This window comes from Ranitomeya imitator, chromosome 4 (genome assembly GCF_032444005.1).
Source record: "Ranitomeya imitator isolate aRanImi1 chromosome 4, aRanImi1.pri, whole genome shotgun sequence".
NCBI lineage: Eukaryota > Metazoa > Chordata > Amphibia > Anura > Dendrobatidae > Ranitomeya > Ranitomeya imitator.
The window spans coordinates 319,503,313-319,526,937 of NC_091285.1; the positions used below are offsets into that span (position 1 = coordinate 319,503,313).

General features: G+C 42.6%; 1 protein-coding gene across 3 annotated transcripts in view; it reads left to right on the forward strand.

Moving 5' to 3' along the window:
• Positions 1-23,625, forward strand: part of CPED1 (cadherin like and PC-esterase domain containing 1) — a 486,680-nt gene that overhangs the window by 424,607 nt on the left and 38,448 nt on the right. For all 3 annotated transcript variants that reach the window (XM_069764871.1, XM_069764872.1, XM_069764873.1), the window contains one exon: positions 21,072-21,208. In XM_069764871.1, the coding sequence (XP_069620972.1) occupies positions 21,072-21,208 (137 nt within the window). The remainder of the gene's footprint in view (positions 1-21,071; positions 21,209-23,625) is intronic.

Sequence of the window (23,625 nt, forward strand, 5' to 3'; positions counted from 1 at the left end):
AAAACTAAATCTCCGAACACTAACAAATACTCGGAGATCACTTGAGCGTGCTCAGGAAAACCCAAGCAACCAGTACACTCGCTCATCACTAATCATTATCCTTGATGGTTGGTTAAAATGTAGAGGATGCAACAGAGGAAAAGATAGTGTAGATACAGAATTAGGGTACATTTAGAGGGCTATTCTCACCTCAACTTTTTATAGCTGAGCTGGGAATAATCCGACTGCTGGAAGAGGAGTTGCAGAAACAGCCAAGTGCGGCTGAGCCATACTGTTTCTGCAACTCCTATAGAAAAGAATGAGAGTTACGGAAACCACCTAACTCATCAAACTCAGCAGTTATTATGACTCCGATTGATTTCTATATGAGTTGCAGCACTAGTGTAGCTCTGCCATGACAGGCTGAAATGAGAATAATCCTTGAATTAATTTAGGAGTAGCTGGAGGGGTTAGAGTTGTAAAAATCTTCTACTATTAAATAGGGACCATAATGTAATGATTTGCCACTTATCTTCCATTACCATGTTTTCACAAAAAGTCGCAAAAACAATTGAATTTAAGAAATTAAAGTCAGATCAACTCACGTGTGCCCTTAACTCTTAAAGGGAAACTGTCACATCAGCTGTTATTAACTGGCAGATATAGGATTAATCTTTAAGTTAATACCGGTATGAAGATGCACACTTGAGGTACTGAAAGTGTGGTCCTAAGGGGAAAATTAACTTTATTGCCTCCGGCAATCAGTCATACAGGCATGTCAGAGAGGCTACAGTCACCGCTCGCAGCACTGTGCACACCCCAGCACTTTGACTGACAGCTGACTCTGCAGTTCTTCTGTGGAGAGCAAGATGTTAATGAAGGTACTGGAACATGCTTACAGCTGATGCTCACAATGGTGTAAGTTGTGACGGTAGCTGCGTGCACATGCCTATATGACTAAAAGCCGTTGGTTAAAGGGAGGAAAAATCTCCATATTCTCCCGGGTGCCGCACTTTCAGTACACCATCTGGACACCTTTTTAATGCGAATAACCTGTAGATTACTCTTATATCTGCAGATTAATAGTATTAGCCAACGTGACCAGTTCCCTTTAATGCCTTTAACAACATATTAAAGCATCTTAAATTTTCATTTTAAGAGATTCACAGTATGGAGAATAAGGAGTTAAGGTAGACTAGTGTGGATAATACTTAAAAAAAAACATGTAAAGACAATAATAAATATTTAAAAGAAATCATTTAAATTATTATTCCCATCTCCAAGATCCTATCCCAATATGTAGTAGATGTTATGAAAATAATATTCGCAAATGCCTCCAATTAAAAATGTAGTTTAGATTTTGTGATTCGCTATGTCACTTACCCAATATGCAGGGCATTGCAGTAGCTTAGGTATCCATGGTTACGACCAATCATATAGTGACAGTTATTTAGTTAGTTATTAGTGGTCATAACGATGGATACCTAAGCTAATGCACTTCCCTGCACATGGGAAAAGTGACATAGCAAACCAGAAGAACTACAGTATACTACATTTATTATTTTAGGTATTTGCTAATATTATTATTATTATTATTATTATTATTATTATTACTACACCTACTACATATTGGGATAGGATCTTGGTGATGTGAACACTCCTTTAAGTTATTAAAATAGTAAGACATGGAAGAGGCACTTAAAAGGACTTAAGATATAATTTATAAGTTGCATAAATAAAAGACAGCAAAACTATATACATGCTTATTGCCATAAAGTAGTAAAAGAGTAATACTAATTCAAAAATGTTCTTTTATTAGATAAATAGCAAACACAAATCTTAAACTGAAATGTTGATGACTTTAAAAAGTAATCAGGAATGAAATGTGGAGGGAGACAAGGAGAAAATTAACAGATTAAACAGTTGTTCTCACTCTATTCACAGAGGAAAATTAAATGTCAAGTGAAATGCAGAGGGGAAAAGTAAACTCTCCATTAAATATAACCTGTCTCACCCTATTAAAATAGACGAACCGGCGCTAAGCAAATGAGGCGCTGATATAAAAAGAGAGTCAAAAAGTCACCCTGAAAATGCTAATCCTGTCAATTTTATCTCCTTCGGGGGTATAAAATATTTAAAGGTTTTGAATATATCCGTGAAAATATACGGTATTTATAACTTAATATGAGCATAGCTTTATGAGCGATCAGACCAGTCTACCAAATCTAGTTGGCTTTTATGAGGGGGTAAGTTTTAGTTTGAACAGGTCTGAGTCACTGAATTGAGCTGTAGCTGCAATAGAGCATTCATTACATGTAGAGGAAAGAGGATTTCTGCATGGAAGGGTAGTGATTATTTCTAGTGATAAGCGGGCGTGCTTGGCACTGCTCGCTACTTGATCGAGCATTAGGGTGTTGGCCACGCTCATTATTAGAAAGGAGTATCGGGGTGTCCGAGCAAAATGTTTGAGTCTCTGTCTTGCATGTTTCGAGGCTGTTAGACAGAAAGTCAACATGCAGAGGTTGCCTGCCATACACAGTAATGCAGTAGCCATGTTGGCCACTGTGATTGGCTGGCCACATCGCATCGTAGGGTCTATCTAAGACAAAGGGACCTGATGCTCAGCCCACTGACCTCTAAAATCAGAGGATAATATGAATATTCACTGCTTCCCCCGCCCATCTCTTGGTGGCTAATATTCTCTGTATGGGCTCCATATGGTGGAATTCTGGATAGAGCTCTTCATGAAACACGTGGATTATGGTGGATCCATTGGACTATGACGGACCAGTGAGGGAATTTTTGTGGGAAATAAATTAGTGAAAGAGGGTGTCTATTCTTTTTTGCAAAAATCTAAAGGACTTTGTGTGTGTTTATTGATTTTTTAACTAACAGTGTTAGTAATGGGGGTCTCAGACTGACGACTCTCCATTACTAACCCCAAGGATTGATGGCAGCTGTGATTTGTGACAAATCACAGCTGTCATCAACCCTAAATCCCATTAACCTAATTGCCACTGCACCAGGGCAATTGGGAGGAGCTGAGACAGGGCACAAGAGTCGGTGTATCTAATGTTGATTTGCCAGGTCTGGGGCGACTGAGGGCTGGTATTTTTAGGCTAGGAAGGGGTCAATAAACCATGCCCTTCCCAGCCTGATAATATTAGACATCAGCTGTCTGCTTTCCCTTAGCTGGTTATTAAAAATAGGGGAGACCCTCATATTATGGCCCACACATTAACAGTGCCATTTCTGCATCCCTATGTACGGCGGCCAGGGTAGTAGTCGTGGCAATGGGCAGTTCTGTTCCCACACCCTGGCCCCCTACAGATGAAATACAGTGTCCCTTCTGCTGCATGTGCAGCGTATGCAGCAACACACTCACGGTTATAGTCAGAGGCCTCTCGGCTGCTGTCATGTCGGCTCCGTATGAGCTCTGCAAATCCCTTCTGAGACATGGTCTTTTTCCAACAGCTTAACTTTACTAGATAGCAGTATTCTTCATCACATAAGCAGTACAGTTCAAACACAGATACATCTTCTTATCTGCCTTCTTCACACAGGCAGCGCAAGTTAAACACAGAGACATCTTCTTATCTTTTGCTGCCTTCCAGGCAGACTCAGTTCTTCCTGTCAACTCTGTGTACATCCTTGCAGCCTCTGTCTATATCCTTGCAACCTCTGTCTCACTGTTGGTCAATCTCTGACCCACTATTGGACAAACCCTATCCCTCTTCTGGACAATCTTTGTCCCACTCGTGCTCCAGGCTCACCAGCTTCCTACCAGTCCCAGGTCCAGTTCTAATTGGGAAAGGTGCCAGGATCGCCATTTCAGCTCCTCCTGCCCCATCTTAGACACCGGATCCTCTTTGGCTTGGCTTCTATTTTTGCTGGTGACCGCCTGCACGACTCCCATCCTGGGGCCCTTTACTGCCTAGCAGCTTTATCCCCACGGCCTGTGAACCTTCTTTTCTCACAACTGCGTGCATCTCGCCCTGGGCAAGATTGTCCGGGCTCTGCTGCCTATACAGGAAGTGCTTCTATATCCCTGTGGCTCTGCAATGCCCTGCTCTAACTCCTCCCAACTGCTTAACCCCTATGCTGAATGTATCTCACTAACACTCCTGTCTATTCTATGCTACCCTATTCCCTATCTTTATTCTAATCCCCCTTGGTCCTATACTACTTCCTAACCTTTCCCTATGTCTGTGCACAATACATAACAAATGCATTTATATTGCAGTACACAAACATCAGTAAATATGTATAAACTTTGCATTTCACATTAATACACTATGGGGTGCCAAATGTAATATGTGAACATTAACCAGGGTAGAGAAGGCACGTGAGGGTCCACGCCACCTCTTTCTACCTATACAGTAATAATGTTCCCTCTGTACTTCCACAGAGTAATAATTCTCCCCTGCTCTTCCTTACAGTTATACAGCACCCTATAGAAATAATATCCCCATTTGCCTCCTTATAATAATGACCCTTTATGATAATAAATACCTGCACCTCCTTGTAATAATACAATCACCCTCTGTGCTTAATAATAAGTAATAATAATACCTCCTGCTCTCTCCCTATATTGTAATTTAATAATGATCAGCAAGTATGTGCATAGAAATCACAGGGACACATTGTAAAGCTCTATCTTGGCACATAGGCGAAGTCACAGAAGGACTTACCTCCCAGAACTTTAAGACACGGAGAGAACTATCTATAGCAGTACTTACACAAATATTTTGCCCCTACTGAAGCCAATTAGTGTTCTCACTCACTATGATACCCCTTCCGTGGCCCCCATAGAGTATGATATCCTTTCAATACGGTATGAGACATCTTTAATGGTTCCCATAGAGTATAAATCCCCCCAAAATGCCTCCACACAGAATGATGTTCCCACATTCCTCTACTTATACAGTAAGTAGGACCCCTCACACAGCCCATGACACAGCCCCCTACACAGTATAAATGGTCCCACCATACTGTATGATGGTCTGCCCACCTCAACAAGAGTATAATACTCACCCCAAACCTCACCCATAGAGTGTGGAAGCTCCCCCATACAGCCACTCATACAGTATGATGGTCCCCCTACAGCCCCTCATATAGTATGATGGTCCTCACACAGCCTATGTGACATGCAGAAGTAGTGTTAACTGCTGTTGCTTCAAAAGCATCCAGCAGAGAGGTTAACACAGTCACAGGAGACAGGGAGTGGTTAGCAGAGCCCCATGGGGATTGTGGGAAACTTGTTGACTGTTCTGGCAGCAGCCAGTGATGTGTGTTTCTGATCTGTCTCAAAAAACGTTGAGGCAAGTAATCAATAGGGACAGAGGATTCCAGTACAGAGTGGAGCTGGGTAAACCCCTGAATGGCAAGTTGAGAAAGTCTAACAGGAGCAGGAAGATAAGTACTCTTAATAAATTGTGTCACAGGGATAATCTCCCTCAGCAAAATGTCCTCCCCACCTCCATGACACTGTGCTAGAAGGAATGCTGTGGTTATTGCCCCCCCCGGGCTAAAAACATCTGCCCCCAGCCACCCCAGAAAAGGCGCATCTTGCTATAGTAAGGTTACATTAACCCCTTATTACCCCATATCCCACCGCTGCAGGGGAGTGGGAAGAGTGAGGCTAAGTGCCCGAATAGGTGCATCTTACAGATGCACCTTTTCTGGGGTGGCAGGGGGCAGATGTTTTTAGCTGGGGGGGCAATAACCATGGTCCCTCTCTAGGCTATTAATATCTGACCTCAGTTACTGGCTTTCCCACTCTGGTGGAGAAAATTGAGTGGGAGCCCATGCCATTTTTTTCCGTGATTTAACCCTTTATTTTAACAGCTAAGTAAAGAAAAATGAGTGGCCATCATTACTTTAAGAAATGAAGGTCAGTGAGTCCGAAAAATAGGGAAAACTTTGAAAGTGTCCCCAAGTGCAGTGGCAAAAACCATCAAGCGCTACAAAGAAACTGGCTCACATGAGGACCTCCCCAGGAAAGGAAGACCAAGAGTCACCTCTGCTTCTGAGGAGAAGTTTATCCGAGTCACCAGCCTCAGAAATTTCAGGTTAACAGCAGCTCAGATTAGAGACCAGGTCAATGCCACACAGAGTTCTAGCAGCAGACACATCTCTACAACAACTGTTAAGAGGAGACTGTGCAGCAGGCTTTCATGGTAAAATAGTTGCTAGGAAACCACTGCTAAGGACTGGCAACAAGCAGAAGAGACTTGTTTGGGCTAAAGAACACAAGGAATGGACATTAGACCAGTGGAAATCTGTGCTTTGGTCTGATGAGTCCAAATTTGAGATCTTTGGTTCCAACCACCGTGTCATGGCTGGTTCCCACCGTAAAGCATGGAGGAGGAGGTGTGATGGTGCTTTGGGGATGTATTCAAAATTGATGGCATACTGAACCAGCATGGCTACCACAGCATCTTGCAGCGACATGCTATTCCATCCAGTTTGTGTTTAGTTGGACCATCATTTGTTTTTCAACAGGACAGTGACCTCAAACACACCTCCAAGCTGTGTAAGGGCTATTTGACCAAGAAGGAGAGTGATGGGGTGCTACGCCAGATGAACTGGCCTCCACAGTCACCAGTCCTGAACCCAATCGAGATGGTTTGGGGTGAGCTGGACTGTTCTGTCTTCCTCCACGTAGGATGCTGTGTGGATTCCAACATACGGCTAAACCTTCATCCACATCCCTGTAAACAGACTGTGTTGATGCTTAAGTCTTATTTATTAGGGTGATGATAACCAAAACTATAACGTTGAACAACAATGGTGGACAGTATTCATAGTAGATGATCGAATAGTGAATGATGTTGATGTACAAAGTGGATGTTCAGTGAATAATCATAGTGGATGACTGATCATAGTGGATGACTGGTGAAAAACTGTAAAGAATAACAGCATTTCAGTATATGCACATACAGGGTGCAATCACATAAATAACTGGGACATAACAGCAAGAATTATACAGAGTGCATTACACAGTAATTCTAACAGCACTGCCCTATTCTATACAAGAATGCATCTATCTAAATGCAGAGTACACATTAACCTAACTGCAAGCTGCAAAGCACATCTGCCTAACTATATCTGACTATAGGAGCTGCATAAGGCTTAAATACTAACACAAACATAAGATGCATTAAACCTTTACAAACGTACCGAGATCCGTTAGGACAGGGGTAAGAAAGTAAGCGAGACAGGAGCACGTGTGCCTCTCTGCAGATCTCAGGAAAAATGGCTACTGAAGCTTGTCTTCACAAGAAGAATGTGGGCGGAACTAACCCATAAGACATTGCTCTTAGCAGGGAAAGGTTGGTAAACAACATGAAAAGTAGGCAACTGATGACCTCCAGTGGCCACAACTTGAATAACATGATAATTAACTCTCTGCACATTAAGATGGGCAGAACACTCCCCGCTTGGCGTCAACAGATGCCACAATTAGGTTCTTTTGGGGAAAATAATAATACAAGCTCGGTAACGGGCCTGAGGAACAGTTTGTTTTCTCCAAGCTTGCACACTCTGACCTCTACTTTCCGCACTTTCCCATCTTTACTGGGAAGGGTCTTAATGACTAGGCCGAGTGGCCACTCGTTCCGATGTGACTGACTGTCTTTGACGAGTACAACATCGCCAGATTGAATGTTTGAGCGGTCTTTCTGCCACTTTGTCCTGCTTTGCAGAGTGGAGAGATACTGTTTCCTCCATCTATTCCAGAAGACGTTGGACACGCTTTGTACTTGCCTCCATTGTCGTCTGTAGAGGTCTTTGTCATTGAATTCTCTGAGTGGAGCTTTCGGGACACAGGTTTTCTGTGTGAGTAACATTGCAGGAGTAAGGATGGATGGATCTCCAGAATCACTAGAAAGTGCTGTCTTGTAGGACTGGGTTACAAGAAATAGACAAGCTATAGCTCGAACAAGTGACTTCCAGGTGGAGAACCTGCTGAACCGGTGAGATTCGAGGTGGCAGCTTGAAATCTCTGTATGTAGAGCAGACACTTGAGGTCAGATCTCTTCGTCTGCGTCTGGACCCACTAGTTCGAAAGTTTCAGGCCTGCTGATGTGGGACATCGAACGGTACAAAGAGGTAGGGCCTGTGAACCATGAAGTGTCCTTCAGATGACTGGGTGCAACGGATCTAGCCGTGTGGTCCGCAGGATTGTGGTTAGTAGGTACGTAGTGCCACTGATTAGGGTCGGTGGATCTTCTTATCCGAAGTACCCGGTTGCTGACGTAGACGTAGAAGCGTCGTGTCTCGTTACAGATGTACCCCAGTACCACCTTGCTATCGGTGTAGAACTCTGCATCCTCGATCTTCAGGCCCATCACATCCGAGACCAGCTCGGCCAACTCAACTGCGAGGACAGCAGCACAGAGTTCCAGTCTGGGTATCGTGTGTTCACGAAGTGGCGCCAATTTCGTCCGGCTCATAAGGAACCCGATATGGCATTGTCCGCTTACGTCTGTGGATTTGAGGTACGCTACTGCTTCAATCGCTTTGACTGATGCATCACAGAAAATACAAAGTGTTTGCGTTTTGACCTCTGTGGATGGCACAGGAGCATACGGTCGTTTCACACGAAGATTGGTCAGGGCTTCAAGAGACTTCCTCCACTCTGCCCACAGGTCAGCCTTTCCCGCTGGAAGTGGATCATCCCAATCAGTAGTGTCTTGGGTGAAGTCCCTGAGCATCAGCTTTCCTTGGATAGTTACTGGAGCTACGAACCCCAAGGGGTCGTATAAACTATTCACGAAGGAAAGAACTCCTCTGCGCGTGAAGGGTTTCTCATCCTTGCTGATCTGAAAGGTGAAGGTATCTGTCTTCAGGTCCCACAGCAATCCAAGGCTCCGCTGCATAGGAAGGGGATCGATGCTGAGGTCTAAATCCTTTAGATCGCTGGAATAGTCTTCAGAGGGAAAGGCTTCCATCAACTCTCGGCTGTTGGAAGAAATCTTGTGTAACCTTAGGTTAGACTGAGCGAGCATGTCACGAGTCCTCTTTAGTAGACTGATTGCGGCCTCACTTGTCGGTGTGGACTTCAAACAGTCATCCACGTAAAAATCCTTTTCCACAAAGGACCTGACGTCCGAGCCATACTCTTCTTCACCCTTTTTGGCAGAATGTCGGAGGCCATAGATTGCGACCGCTGGGGAAGGACTGGTCCCAAAGATGTGTACCCGCATCCGGTACTCTGCGATGTCTTCGTCCGGGTCGTTGTCACGGTACCAGTAGAACCTCAGGTAGTTTCTGTGTTCCTCTTTGACGAGAAAACAGTGGAACATCTGTTGTATGTCGGCCATAAATGCCACTGTTTCTACGGAAACAGAGTAATACTTCCAGAAGTCTGTTGTTGAGGTCTGGGCCCGACAGTAAGACATCATTCAATGACACGTCTTCGCATTTGGCACTTGAGTCGAATACCACTCTAATTTGACCTGGCTTCTTAGGATGGTACACTCCGAAGATGGGCAGGTACCAACACTCCTCTCCGTGTCGAAGTGCAGGTGCAATCTCTGCATGGTTGTTCTGGAATATCTTTCCCATGAAGGTAAAGAAATGTTCCTTCGTCTCAGGTGACTTCTGAAGCTTGTGTCTTAGGGAGATGAATCTGCTGTAGACCAATTCCTTGTTGTTGGGTAGGCGTCTCCTCTGAGGTCGAAATGGTAGAGGTGCGACCCAACTATTCGCCGTATCCTTGACTATTTGTTCGTCCATGATGTCCATGAATATCTTGTCTTCTATAGACATCGCTACCTTGTTGTCTTCCTTCGTCCTGTGGAAGACTGTACATCCTATGTGGTCTTGTTCACCTTCACAGGCGTGGTCTTCGTTGATAGGAACTGAGAAAGGGCAAGGTAGGGGAGTGCTGCTCGGTAGTTCCTTTACCAGCAGACTATTGTGACACGGCTGGAAGAGAGATGGACATCCATTTTCTAGTGTGCTGGTAAGCATACTGTTGACTGAGACCGGCTTGTGTGCTCCTCCTAGACAGACATCTCCTACAATGACCCATCCAAGGTCTTGCCTCTGCGCGTATGGAGCATTCAGTGAGCCGTTGATATATTCTCTAGTCTTGTGGACTCGTAGTATATCTCTTCCCAGAAGTAAAGCTATTGGCGCTTCTGGTTCCAACTTAGGTATCAGGTGGGCTATACGCTTCAGGTGGGGGTGATACGTTGCCACCTCTGGTGAAGGTATCTCAGACCTGTTGTCAGGAATCTGGTTGCACTCCAGGATGGTCGGTAGTGACAGACAGGTCTGGCCATCCATGGACTCCACTTTGTATCCGGTTGCATTCCTCCCCGCCGTCTCGACGGTACCTGAACATGTCCTAAGGGAGTAGGGAGAACTGGGGCCTACAATGTTGAAGTTGTCAAAGAAGATGGACCTGGCTAAAGACCTATTACTTTGGTCATCTAGGATTGCATATATCTTGAGCGCTTTGTCTCTGTGGCCTGTTGGATAGACTCGGACAAGGCAGATTTTTGAGCAGGATCTTCCTCCCTTGAGTCCCTTACAGATCTCCGTACATTGAGAGGTGACCGCAGGGGTGCCTTCGTCGGTGTTCTTCTGTTTCTCATCGTGCTCCTCTGCTTGTGACAACACTCCTGGAGGTGGTCCAGGATGCAAGGCTGTATTGTGATCCGTGCTGCTGCATTCTGCACATTTCACGCTAGCTCCACAGTTCCTGGCGAAGTGAGAGGTTGTAGCACAGCATTTGAAGCAGATGTTGTTTTCCTTGAGGAAACCTTTGCGATCCTCTAAAGTCTTCTCCCTGAAGGCTCTGCACTTTAGTAGAGGATGTGGTTTCCTGTGTAGAGGACACTGCTTACTGACATCCTGAGGTTTTCTCTCTTCCGCAGGGGGCTTAGTTATCTTGTGTGGAGGACCTGTGGAATCAATATCAGTTTTATGGACTGCCACGGGTGTCTTACTGGGTTTGACACCAGGGGTAGTGGAACTTGACAGAGTGAAATCAAAACTAGGGTCATTTCTGATCTTGGCTTGCTGGGTGACAAACTCAACAAATACAGTAAAAGGAGGGAATGGTGCGTTATGAATTTGTTTATACCGTGAGCCATGTATAATCCACCTTTCTTGAAGATTGTAAGGAAGTTTCTGTACTATTGGATTGACACCCCTAGCAGTGTCTAAGAATGCCAATCCAGCCAAGTGACCTTCCTTCTGGGCGACCTGTAACTCTACCAATAAATCACTCAATTCTCTAAGTCTTTGATAACCCATGGGCCCTATCTTAGGGAAATCATCAATTCTTTTGAATAAAGCATTCTCTATTACTTCTACGGACCCATAGCATTCGTCAAGTCTTTCCCACACTTTACGTAAACCTATGTGTGGGTATTCTATGTTAATGTCTCTTAGTCTTTTAGCATGCTCGACCGATTCAGTTCCAAGCCACTTTACCAGGAGATCTAACTCCTCACTACTAGAAAGGTCCAGTCCCTGAATGGCGTTCTGGAATGAAGCTCGCCATGACCTGTAGTTTTCGGCTTTGTCAGTGAACTTTACAAGTCCTTTTGTTACCAGTTCTCAGCGGGCAAAGAACTTTGCCAAGTCTATGGTGGCTTGATCAGTGTTGGTACGAGCCGGTATGTTATAGCCATGTCTAGTGTGTGGTGCATCACCATACCTGTGAGACGCTCTTGGCTTCGGACAGTCTGCATAGTACCTTTCTGGTGAAGAAGATGTCTCTTTAAAGTGAGGTGGGAGCTGTACCTTCTTCTCAGTGGAACGATAGCTGTGGCCGACTCCTCTGTGTTGGACGTCTTCTTGTTTGTAGTAGCGAAGTTCGGGGTTAGATCGATGATAATCGGCGTAGGCTGATTGTTGTAGTCTGTCGAGGGTGTTGTCCATGCTGGAGTGTCGATGAACGTACTCTGCGACGCGCTGAGCTGGATCTTGCTGCTCTAGATCTGTTCCAAGAACGTTGCTGCGTCCCTCATAATCAGGATCCTTCATGGCTTCCAAGTACTCTGCCTTAGCTATTGCAGCTGCTGCCTCTTTGTCTACCATAAGTCTTTCTAGAGACACTTGCAGGCGCGCACCTTCTGCTTCTTGCTCTGCCCGCAAACGTGCGGTTTCAGCCTGCAAACGTGCATTTTCTGCTTCATGCTCTGCTTGTCTCAGCTTTAGATGCATTTCTTTCTCGGCAAAGGAGGACCTCGCTTTGGCTGCTTCAGCTTCAGCACGAGCGACAGCGGCCAGCTCTGCTAATGTTGACCTGTTAGAGCTTGCTCGTGACCTCGTCTTGAGTGAGGATGTGCTGTTTCGAGACATTGTGCGCTTAGCTGCATACTGCTGAGTGTTTTGGCGGGAAACTGAGTCTAGGTGCGGTGAGCTTCCGCGTGGCGGGAATGATGTAGCTTCTCTTGGCGGGCTGCAGTATAGTCCCGCGGCTGTATGGCGGCCGCTGTGATACCCAAATGCGGAGCAGTGTGGGTGTTAGCGGTTCCGTACAGTCTGAACAACTACAGCCTGCGACCGGCTATCAGTTTCGCTGAAGGCAGCTAATCTGTTCTTACTTTACAATCACCGCCTGCGACTGGCGGTCTCGTTTTTCACTGTTCTGTCTTCCTCCACGTAGGATGCTGTGTGGATTCCAACATACGGCTAAACCTTCATCCACATCCCAGTAAACAGACTGTGTTGATGCTTAAGTCTTATTTATTAGGGTGATGATAACCAAAACTATAACGTTGAACAACAATGGTGGACAGTATTCATAGTAGATGATCGAATAGTGAATGATGTTGATGTACAAAGTGGATGTTCAGTGAATAATCATAGTGGATGACTGATCATAGTGGATGACTGATCATAGTGGATGACTGGTGAAAAACTGTAAAGAATAACAGCATTTCAGTATATGCACATACAGGGTGCAATCACATAAATAACTGGGACATAACAGCAAGAATTATACAGAGTGCATTACACAGTAATTCTAACAGCACTGCCCTATTCTATACAAGAATGCATCTATCTAAATGCAGAGTACACATTAACCTAACTGCAAGCTGCAAAGCACATCTGCCTAACTATATCTGACTATAGGAGCTGCATAAGGCTTAAATACTAACACAAACATAAGATGCATTAAACCTTTACAAACGTACCGAGATCCGTTAGGACAGGGGTAAGAAAGTAAGCGAGACAGGAGCACGTGTGCCTCTCTGCAGATCTCAGGAAAAATGGCTACTGAAGCTTGTCTTCACAAGAAGAATGTGGGCGGAACTAACCCATAAGACATTGCTCTTAGGAGGGAAAGGTTGGTAAACAACATGAAAAGTAGGCAACTGATGACCTCCAGTGGCCACAACTTGAATAACATGATAATTAACTCTCTGCACATTAAGATGGGCAGAACATGGACCGCAGAGTGAAGGCAAAAGGGCCAACAAGTGCTAAGCATCTCTGGGAACTCCTTCAAGATTGTTGAAAGACCATTCCCAGTGACTACCTCTTGAAGCTCATCAAGAGAATGCCAAGAGTGTGCAAAGCACTCATCAAAGCAAAAGGTGACTACTTTGAAGAACCCAGAATATAAGACATATTTTCAGTTGTTTAACACTTTTTTGTTAATATATATATATAAAAAAAATCAAAATTGGAACAGCATCCAATATTACCACAGTTGTCGTGCAACGCTTTCCAAACCAATGATCCAATGGCTTCCAATAATAAGAATAAAAAAGGAAAACGGCACAAAAAAATGAAAAAAATGGGCTTTAATGCCTGAACCGTGGGGCAACGTTTCGGATATGGTATCCTTTTTCAAGATATATATATATATATATATATATATATATATATATATATATATACCTATACTATGTGTAGACATTTCTTTTATTTATTCTAACCTGTCAGTGTGATTTTACTGTACACTGCACTGAATTACCGGCTTTTCTATAGAACAGCGGTGCGTATTTCTCGCAAGGCAGACGTGTGGTCCGTGTGTAATACGTATTTTTCTTGCCCCCATAGACTTTCATTGTCGTATTTTTCTCAGAATACGCTGACAATAGCAGCATGCTGAGTTTTTCTCAGCCCGTAAAATACGGCCGAGAAATATACGGCTGATAGAAGTTGCCCTATAGAGAGACATTGGTCCGTGTGCAATGCGTTGTTTTTGCGCCTCTCCCTCGTCCATATTTCTCTTTAGTGTGACTGCGGCCTAATAATGAGGAGACCAAAGGCAATGGTACGCACCTGGTGTAGTTGTGCGACCACAACCACTGATAAGGTTCAAGGCTGCTGTAGACTCACGGCTAAGTTAACATCAGAAATGGAATACAAGGGTTAATTCTGCTCTACTGTTAATTAAAGATTAAAAGAAAGAATATCTAAGAATGTGGAATTAACCCTTTTATTATGTTTCTGATGCAGGCTATAAGATTAACTTAGCTAAAAGTGAACTCCTTGAGTTGGGAGAAAAATATCATTTGGATACCTGGGAAAATCTAGGTCTAAATTTACACATCTCTAAATCTTCTATTATTTATTTGGGAATTAAGATAGGAAGATGCCCACAACAATTATACTCCATGATTTACTCCCCTCTAATTGATAAGATCATAGGTGAACTTAAAAAATAGCAACATCTACCACTTTCTCTTCCAGGAAGATGTCACTTGATTAAAATGATTCATTTATCTAGACTCTTGTACCCACTCCAAACATTACCATTACTGTTAAAACATTCAGACATTGATAAACTAAATAAAGCCTTCTCTCAATTTATCTGGGCCGGTAGAAGTCCTAGAATTTCATTGCAAAAACTGTTACCCAGAAGAGAAGGGGTTGTGAACTTCCCAAACATTAGGGCCTATAACGCAGTCAGCCTGTTCAGACAGGTGGTAGACTGGCTATATAATACAAACAATTATTCCAATTTAAGTTTAGAAAGACAAATTTTAGCACCATGGAAATTACAGTGCCTTGCGAAAGTATTCGGCCCCCTGGAACTTTTCAACCTTTTCTCACATATCATGCTTCAAACATAAAGATACCAAATGTAAATTTTTGCTGAAGAATCAACAAGTGGAACACAATTGTGAAGTTGAACGAAATTTATTGGTTATTTTAAATTTTTGTGGAAATTCAAAAACTGAAAAGTGGAGAGTGCAATATTGTTCGGACCCTTTACTTTCAGCGCAGCAAACTCACTCCAGAAGTTCATTGTGTATCTCTGAATGATTCAATGTTGTCCTAAATGCCTAATGATGATAAATATAATCCATCTGTGTGTAATCAAGTCTCCGTATAAATGCAACTGCTCTGTGATAGTCTCAGGGTTCTGTTTGAAGCACAGAGAGCATCATGAAGACCAAGGAACACAACAGGCAGGTCCGTGATACTGTTGTGGAGAAGTTTAAAGCTGGATTTGGATACAAAATGACTTCCAAAACTTTAAACATCCCAAGGAGCACTGTGCATTGTGCAAGTGATCATATTGAAATGGAAGGAGTATCATAACATTGCAAATCTACCAAGACCCGGCCGTCCCTCTAAACTTTCATCTCAAACAAGGATAAGACTGATCAGAGATGCAGCCAAGATGCCCATGATCACGCTGGATGAACTGCAGACATCTACAGCTGAGGTGGGACAGTCTGTCCATAGGACAACAATCAGTTGTACACTGCACAAATCTGGCCTTTATGGAAGAGTGGCAGAAGAAAGCCATTTCTCAAAGATAGCCATAAAAAGTGTGGTTTAAAGTTTGCAACAAGCCACCTGGGAAGAAGGCGCTCTGGTCAGATGAAACCAACAAAAAACTTTTTGGCAACAATGCCAAACGATATGTTTGGCGTAAAGGCAACACAGCTCATCACCCTGAACACACCATCTCCACTGTCAAACATGGTGGTGGCAGCATCATGGTTTGGGCCTGCTTTTCTTCAGCAGGGACAGGGAAGATGGTTAAAATTGATTGGAAGATGGATGGAGCCAACTACAGGACCATTCTTGAAGAAAACCTGTTGGAGTCTGCAAAAGACCTGAGACTGGGACTGAGATTTGTCTTCCAACAAGACAATGATCCCCAACATAAAGCAAAATTTACAATGGAATGGTTCACAAATAAACGTATCCAGGTGTTAGAATGGCCAAGTCAAAGTCCAGACCTCAATCCATTCGAGAATCTGTGGATAGAGCTAAAAACTGCCGTTCACAAACAATCTCCATCAAATTTCAGTCTCTCGATGTACAATACTGATAGAGACTTACCCAAAGCGACTTGCAGCTGTAATCGCAGCAAAAGGTGGCGCAACAAAGTATTAAGTTAAAGAGCCGAATAATATTGCACTCCCCACTTTTCGTTCAGCTTCACAATTGTGTTCCACTTGTTGTTGATTCTTCAGCAAAAATTTACATTTGGTATCTTTATGTTTGAAGCATGATATGTGGGAAAAGGTTGAAAAGTTCCAGGGGGCCGAATACTTTCTCAAGGCACTGTATTGGCCCTCCTCCAAACAAAACAAGATAAACTTCTCCAAAAGCTCAACCCCTCTCTGTTATTACCGGACACCATAGCATGCTGTAAAATTGTTAGAAAGGCATTTAATCTACCATTTCAAATATCTAAACATATTCCAATTTTGAATGACCCAGAATTTCCCCACAGGACAGATCCTATTTATATTCTTCGAACAACTACCAATGGCCTGAGAAAAGCAGGAGACATTATCCATTGTGAGGGGTCAATAGCTGCTTCTCCAGGTAGACACAGGAACATTTTTGTAAGGGGTATACTAAATTACTCTACACCTATCCTTTCTCGTTCATCCCGGTGCCATATGTTGTAAGTATATGTATAACTTTTTCTATATAACGGTACTGCTACACTATTATGTGTATTACCATTCCATGCTAAATGTATATTTGATAAGATGTCTTTGTGCTATGTATAGGGTAAGTGCAGTTATAATATTCGCCACTAGATGGGGCATCAGAGTAACCGTAATTACAGTTAGTATGTAGCGTAGTATAGGAAATAGTTAGGGATAGGAGGAGATGCCGTGGAGTAAAGAAGGAGAGATGTTGAAGTTGGGGAAAAAGGGCCCGGGCACCCGAACCGTCCACATGGGTTATAGGCATAGGATGCCACAGCAGGCCTGAAACGTTAAGAAAGCAGTGAAGCCCAGCCATTTGGGGGTCCTTAGGACCGAAGAGCAGTATTAAGAAGAGTACAGGATGCACATTGTCCAATATGTGGCAGGTCATTGCGTGGGCTGATGCCCTTCGTTTTGGGGTGAAACGGACGAGGGGAACCCCAAATACAGTGAGTCTGGATATGGAGGATGCTGCGGTACCGCCAAAGGCGTTATTACCCCATAATGTACTGAAGGACGTGGCAAATAGTGCAGGGATATAGTGCTCTTCCTGGAGCCACATGGGATTGCTTCCACTTCTGTTCAGGTATTTAACTAGGACCTTGTGATGATCACATGATTGGGACATCACCGCAGTTCCTGCTAGTACACATGCCGGTGTCGGATCTGCAAGACGGGATACGGATACGGTGAGCACCCTCCCTATGGATGCTCACATAAAACCAGGCCATTGTAACATTAAAATTAACCCTCTCATCACTTAGTGTGCTGGAGGCAAAACCAATCTGGTTCTACATCACTGACCGCAGTAAGCGCAGTGACATATATCCCCCTTCATACACTGTGCCAGTGACTCTGTCACACCATGCAAAAGAGAAAAGATGGCTCAAACTACAAGACATTATGGAAAAATGTAACATAGATAAACATTTTCTACATGTCTTACAAGTACACTCTTTTTGTGCTTCTAGGCTTCACTCTCTAGATAAAGAAGACATACAACATACTCTTGAATATATAACAGGCCTAATTACACCCAAAGCAAATATATCTTCATTCTGCAATAACATAAGCCATACATTTCTGAATCTAGATCCCAATAGACTCTTTAGAACCTTGGAACAATGGACAGGTGACATGAACATATCAGAGGTGATTTTACAAGGATGGGAGTGTGCAGGAAAAATATACTAAATGAAAAATGACAATGAAACCTATTTTAAACTAATGCTTACAGCACTATATGGCTTTAATATTCCAACATCACCCAATTTTTTGGTAGGATAATAGCATGCCCTAAATGTAATACTCAGTCTACAAATTTATGGCATGGGGTATGGGAATGTGCTGTCTCCGCTGAATATTGGAGCATTGTCATATCTCATAAAAAAGCCTGTTGGGGAGTTCACTTGCCATTGGATCCAGAAGTCCTGCTTTTCCATCAACTGAAACCTCCTTATCAACAGGGTACAGGGAATACTGAAAGAATGCCCAAAAATATACATGTGTTTTTAATAGTGGGATTACGAGGATTGTTTAATGCATGGCTTAAAAAAGGTCATACCGGCGATTGAAATATCGGCATTCTAAATTAAACACATATTGCGTACAGAACTCATAGAAGCAGACAGACACAAACAAATAATGACAAAAAAGGTTTTTCCACTCTGGAAAAATGTTATTACTTTTCATTATGATACTGGTGAAATGATAAACATGGTGTTAGGTGTCGAGATCCCGCCTCTGCACAGGGGAAATCTTGAGTCATCTCCGCTGTGGTCTCCCATTCTTCTCCTGCCGCAGTGGAGCCTGCTCAGCGGAGGCGTCAGTCCCAGCATCTTGCTCAGTCTGACACTGTGCAAAGGGTTACTTCTGCCTTTCCAGCTTCTGCCATTGTAGCCAGTACTGATCAGTGGCGAGCAGACATCTTTGGGACTAAGTCCTACTTTTCCCCTTCTGAGCATGCCCAGGGTAAGATCTCTCATTGGAGATCAAGGGTCACATGCTCAGGTACTGCAGCAACTCCCATTGGTCCTCTAGGAAGGTTCTGAAGTTGCTCAAGTTCTGTGGCAGCCTCCCATTGGTCCTTCTGGGAAGGTCCTGTAGTTGCTGCAGCTATAAAAGGTTTGCATGACAGCACGGCCATGTGCTAGTATCAATCTATGTTATATGCTTTGCGCCAGTGTGGTTATGTGTGTATGTATTCAGGGACCCGGCTGAAATAAGCCCCTAGAATACCGGCTCCTCCGGTGAGGAGATTGTGTGTTGTGTATGTATTCAGGGACCCGGCTGAAATAAGCCCCTTGAATACCGGCACCTCCGGTGAGGAGATTGTGTGTTTGCATGACCACTGACTGCTATCAGCTCGGCAGATAGCTTGTGCTCCTGTGAGTCTAACAGGGCGTAGTGCTTTACTTTCACGGCGACTCTGTGAAGTAACAGAGCTAGCTTATACCGCCAAATAGTGCCACCATTCACTAGCAGCAGGTTCCTCCTGCACGGTGGACCCCAGGCTGCGAACGCACCAAAAATAAACATCTATATTTACTCGGTGGGTTCCGCTAGCCCTAACACATGGTTAGGCCGTTTTGACACACAGGATGGTATTGTCGAGAAGATCTGGAAGGTACTTTAGGGATTTTAACTTTCTATTTAATGGAATGTATCTATCTGTTGTGACAGGGTCACTGGCTCACTATATGAAGGCACTGCACATATTGGCATCATTGATGTAATACCAGGATATTTTTTCTCCAGCCCAATAAGGGCTGGGTGGTGTCTTCGGAGAGGGTGGAACTCCCACATGGCTCCTGGAAGAGCTAAGGACGCTGTGTGTGTTACCTGCGGTGAAGCCTGCAAGGAAAGGACTCTGATGGACATTATCTTTGTTTTGCTTTACCATTATGCCAGAGAGGCTCTGCTTATTTTGCTGAACCCTGCTAAGGTTTATGCTGTCCATAATAAACCAGCAGGTGATCCACTACCAAAAGCTTTCCTGTGTCTACTTTGTGAAGCAGCTGAGTCAAGCCCCCATACTGTATAACTCACATATCTAAGCAAAATAAAGTACTCCCCTCTATTCTTCCCCTCCCCTTTTTTATCCCTCTCCTCTACTTCCACCCTTCACTCTTTCAATGTAACAGGTTATAAATTCAGTTGATTTACCAAATCATATTCAGGTTATCATACACCTCTATGTCCTAAATATCAACTGATGTACTAAATTGTATGTATTATTGCATTTTGTTTGCATGTTAAATTAAAAGATTGAATAAAAAGAGATTTAAAAAATAGCCCATGTGCAGCTCTGTCAGTAAAAATAAATCTTTAGGCTACGTTTGCATGCAGCATAAATGCTGAGTTTTTTCCACTCCATTTTTATGTGAAAAAAAATCTGCTTAATTTAACTGTGCAAGCAAAGTTGATGTTATTTATTGAAAACTCCTGCCCATTGTGTGTCTGAAGATCCTGTTAAACTGTGCATTATTTGATGCGGTTTTTGCTGTGTATTATTCTTGGAGAGCCTGACAAAAAATGTAAAAAAAAAGTTGTTTTTTTAAAGTGCAGAATCAAAATCTTTTCTGCACTAAAAAACACAAAAAAATAAATTATATCACATCAGCTGCATGACCACTGATGTATTGCAAATAGCGGCAGACAATGGGAGCACTATGTGGCTCCTCAGTTGGTGGCAAGGCCACCAGCATCCATCATCTCTATTTCAATTATATCTGCATCTTCATGATACAGTTGAATACAATGGTGGAACAGGGAGCCATCAGCTCTGTGCTCCACCATTCAGCTTGTGCATTTCTGTATCAGTTCAGCAGGCCCGATGACATCAATAGATCACACCTGCTGTTCCGAGCCTCAGGCCACATGCAGAACAGACCACAGCAAGCGCATTTTGGGAATGTGTCCAGGCGAGTCGTTTTTTATTTATTCTGTCAGTCAGTATTGTTCGAATTTACTGAGAACCTGAGAATTTCAGGAACCTCAACTCAAAGTCAATATACCGCAGATCGCTCCATTCATCTCTACTATCTATAGATTTACTCTACCTATAAATAATCATGGACTGCTTCTTAGAAATGCTCGATCTATAGAATACACTATATGATATAATTCTAGCCACATACTACATTTCCTATATGGAAAACTAAAACCTTACAATTTGAAATATTTTAATATTTTCTTTACCTTGCGCAGGTCATTGGTTGGTGCCTTGTTTGAGCTGCTCGGACAACCGCACATGTGACTGGAGGGCAATATCATGGCAGCCATATAAATGTCACTATCCGGTATTACAGAATAATGAGTTACAGCATTGTTTGATGGATAGAAAGGTATTTTGTTTAAGCGTTATGTGTAATTATTACAATATTTTATACTATACTGTTAATGTTCAATTATAATTCTACCAGTCGGATGAGGAATAAGTGAAGGAAGCCTTTGTTTCTAGATTTATACAATGTGAGACAGCCAATGAGTAAAGATTGCAAATTAAAAAGACAGTCTATATCAGCAAGTTTCTTATTTGCTGACAATTACCTTTATTTACTAGGACATGGAAAAGAAGGATAAATCAAGTATAGAGCGTCACAGCAGAATTGTGTGTCTGTCTTCAGGACTTTACCAGTCGTAAAAGACTTATGTGGAAATTGTGACATCAGTTGCATTTGTCTGTTAAAAGCCACTGAATTGTTACAGCTTCATATCTTAAAAGTCCAGCTTCCAGTAACAGAATTGCATTTGTGCCTAAGTTAATTTTCCTGGTAAATTTGTTCTGCCATGCTCACTTATTGTGTTTGCCTTGAAAAGGTCAACCTATAAAATGGTCTACTTATGTAAAATAAAACATCCCGCTTATTGATATGTCAATGAAAGAAACAAGTCAAAATTAAAGATTTCATGATATTTACTTTGAGTTAAAGGGGTTGTCCAGTGAAAACAAGTCTTTTTTTATTTTTTTCAGTCAGTACTTGTGTTGGAGGGCATATTGTTCGAATTCGCTGAAAACCTGCAAATTTCAGGAAACTCAATTCAAAGTCAATACACCCCTGAAATGCTCAGAGAAACTCGAGTAATGAGCACACTAGCTCATCACTAGTCAGGATGCAGCGGTTGGACCCCCACTGATCATAAGGGGGTGTATTGACTTTCAATTGAGTTTCCTGAAATTTGCAGATTTAGTTTGTCGACGCGGCTGCATGATTTGCGGCTGCTTGATAGCTTGAATACATGTGGGGGTTGCCTGTTTGTTAGGGAATCCCCACATGTATTCAAGCTGTCTAGCAGGCACAAATCATGCAGCTGCATCGACATAAATGAAATCTCCGAGCATGCTGAAATACTCGGAAACCACCCGAGCATGCTTGGAGAAACTCGAGTAACGAGCACACTCGCTTATCACTAATCCTGACCTGATTGGCAGAATGGGGAACGTTTATGCCTGGTGAAATAAAGTGACAGTGTACATACTGAAACCCTGATCTGTTTATTCCCCATAGGATTGTTGAGAGCTGCAGTCAGCTTTTTCTGGAAACCCATAGGGAATGAATGGAGCGAGGCCTTGTATTCGACCTATCGCTTCATTCTGTAATGGGCATAAAAGTGCCACATCAGGGATAAAAATTCCTGTTCTGCTAATTGGTGTGGGTCCCGATGATGAGACACCCACAGGTCAGCAAGTTATCATCACCTATCCTGTGGATAACTTATTTTTACTGGATAACCCCTGGAATTAAGACACTTTATCATTGGTGAAATCCAAATCCACATTCATATTCAGTCAGATTTAGTATTTTATATTTAAGTTTAATTTAAACTTGCTCAGTCTGAAAAACAAGCTTAAAATACTTTAGTGGGTTGCATTTATGTATTATGATAGCATTGCATGTTTAACTGTTTTATGGTGCTAGGAGTGGGCTTGGAACACAAGCCTAGTTTTAGTATGCAAATAGATTCCACTTTGTAGATGTTGGTTAATGAACCACATGTGCTTATGTTTATCAAAGAAACTCAAAATCAAGATGGAAAAATGAATCCGTGAAACTTAAAACCTAATGTGCATTCATCCAGACAGAGCGGTGGGCAGATCAGATAACATGTATTAGTAAATAACAATGCTTCTCAAGGAACAGTCCGCTTCATTAGTTCTACTTCCGAACACGTCCATTATTTTTTCCTTTAATTTGGACATCATGGGCCCAAGGAAATATGAAGCCCTGCAACTACAAAGTAGTTCTTCATTTCAGACAACTGATTTATCTTCAATTTTACTTCTTGGTAATACCTTATTATGGAATTAGTAGTAACTTTCTTAGACACAAAAACCCATAATAACAAGGTGAAATCAGGTTTGTAGTTATTTGAACACATTTCTTAAAAATAAAAAAAATAGAATTTCACATTATATAGTATTAATACCCTCAACTCCCTCAACATTCAACTGGCTTCAAGTTTAGACTTTGACTCATTTACTCAAGAATATTCACAAGCTTGACACAAAAAAAATCTTGCATTTTGTGAAAAAGGTCTTTGTTCTGTTGGAAGGATGTAATTTTGCCCCAGTTTGAATTCCAGGATGGTCTGGAAAAGGTGTTCATTATGGACCTTTCTCCTACATTCTTCTTTCCCACCATCCTGATTAGTCTCCTAGTGACTAAATGAATAAATATAGTTAAAATATAATAAATAATTATCCTCTAATAATTCTAATAAATGCTTAGAATTCTGCAAAAAAAAATAAAAAAATCCTATC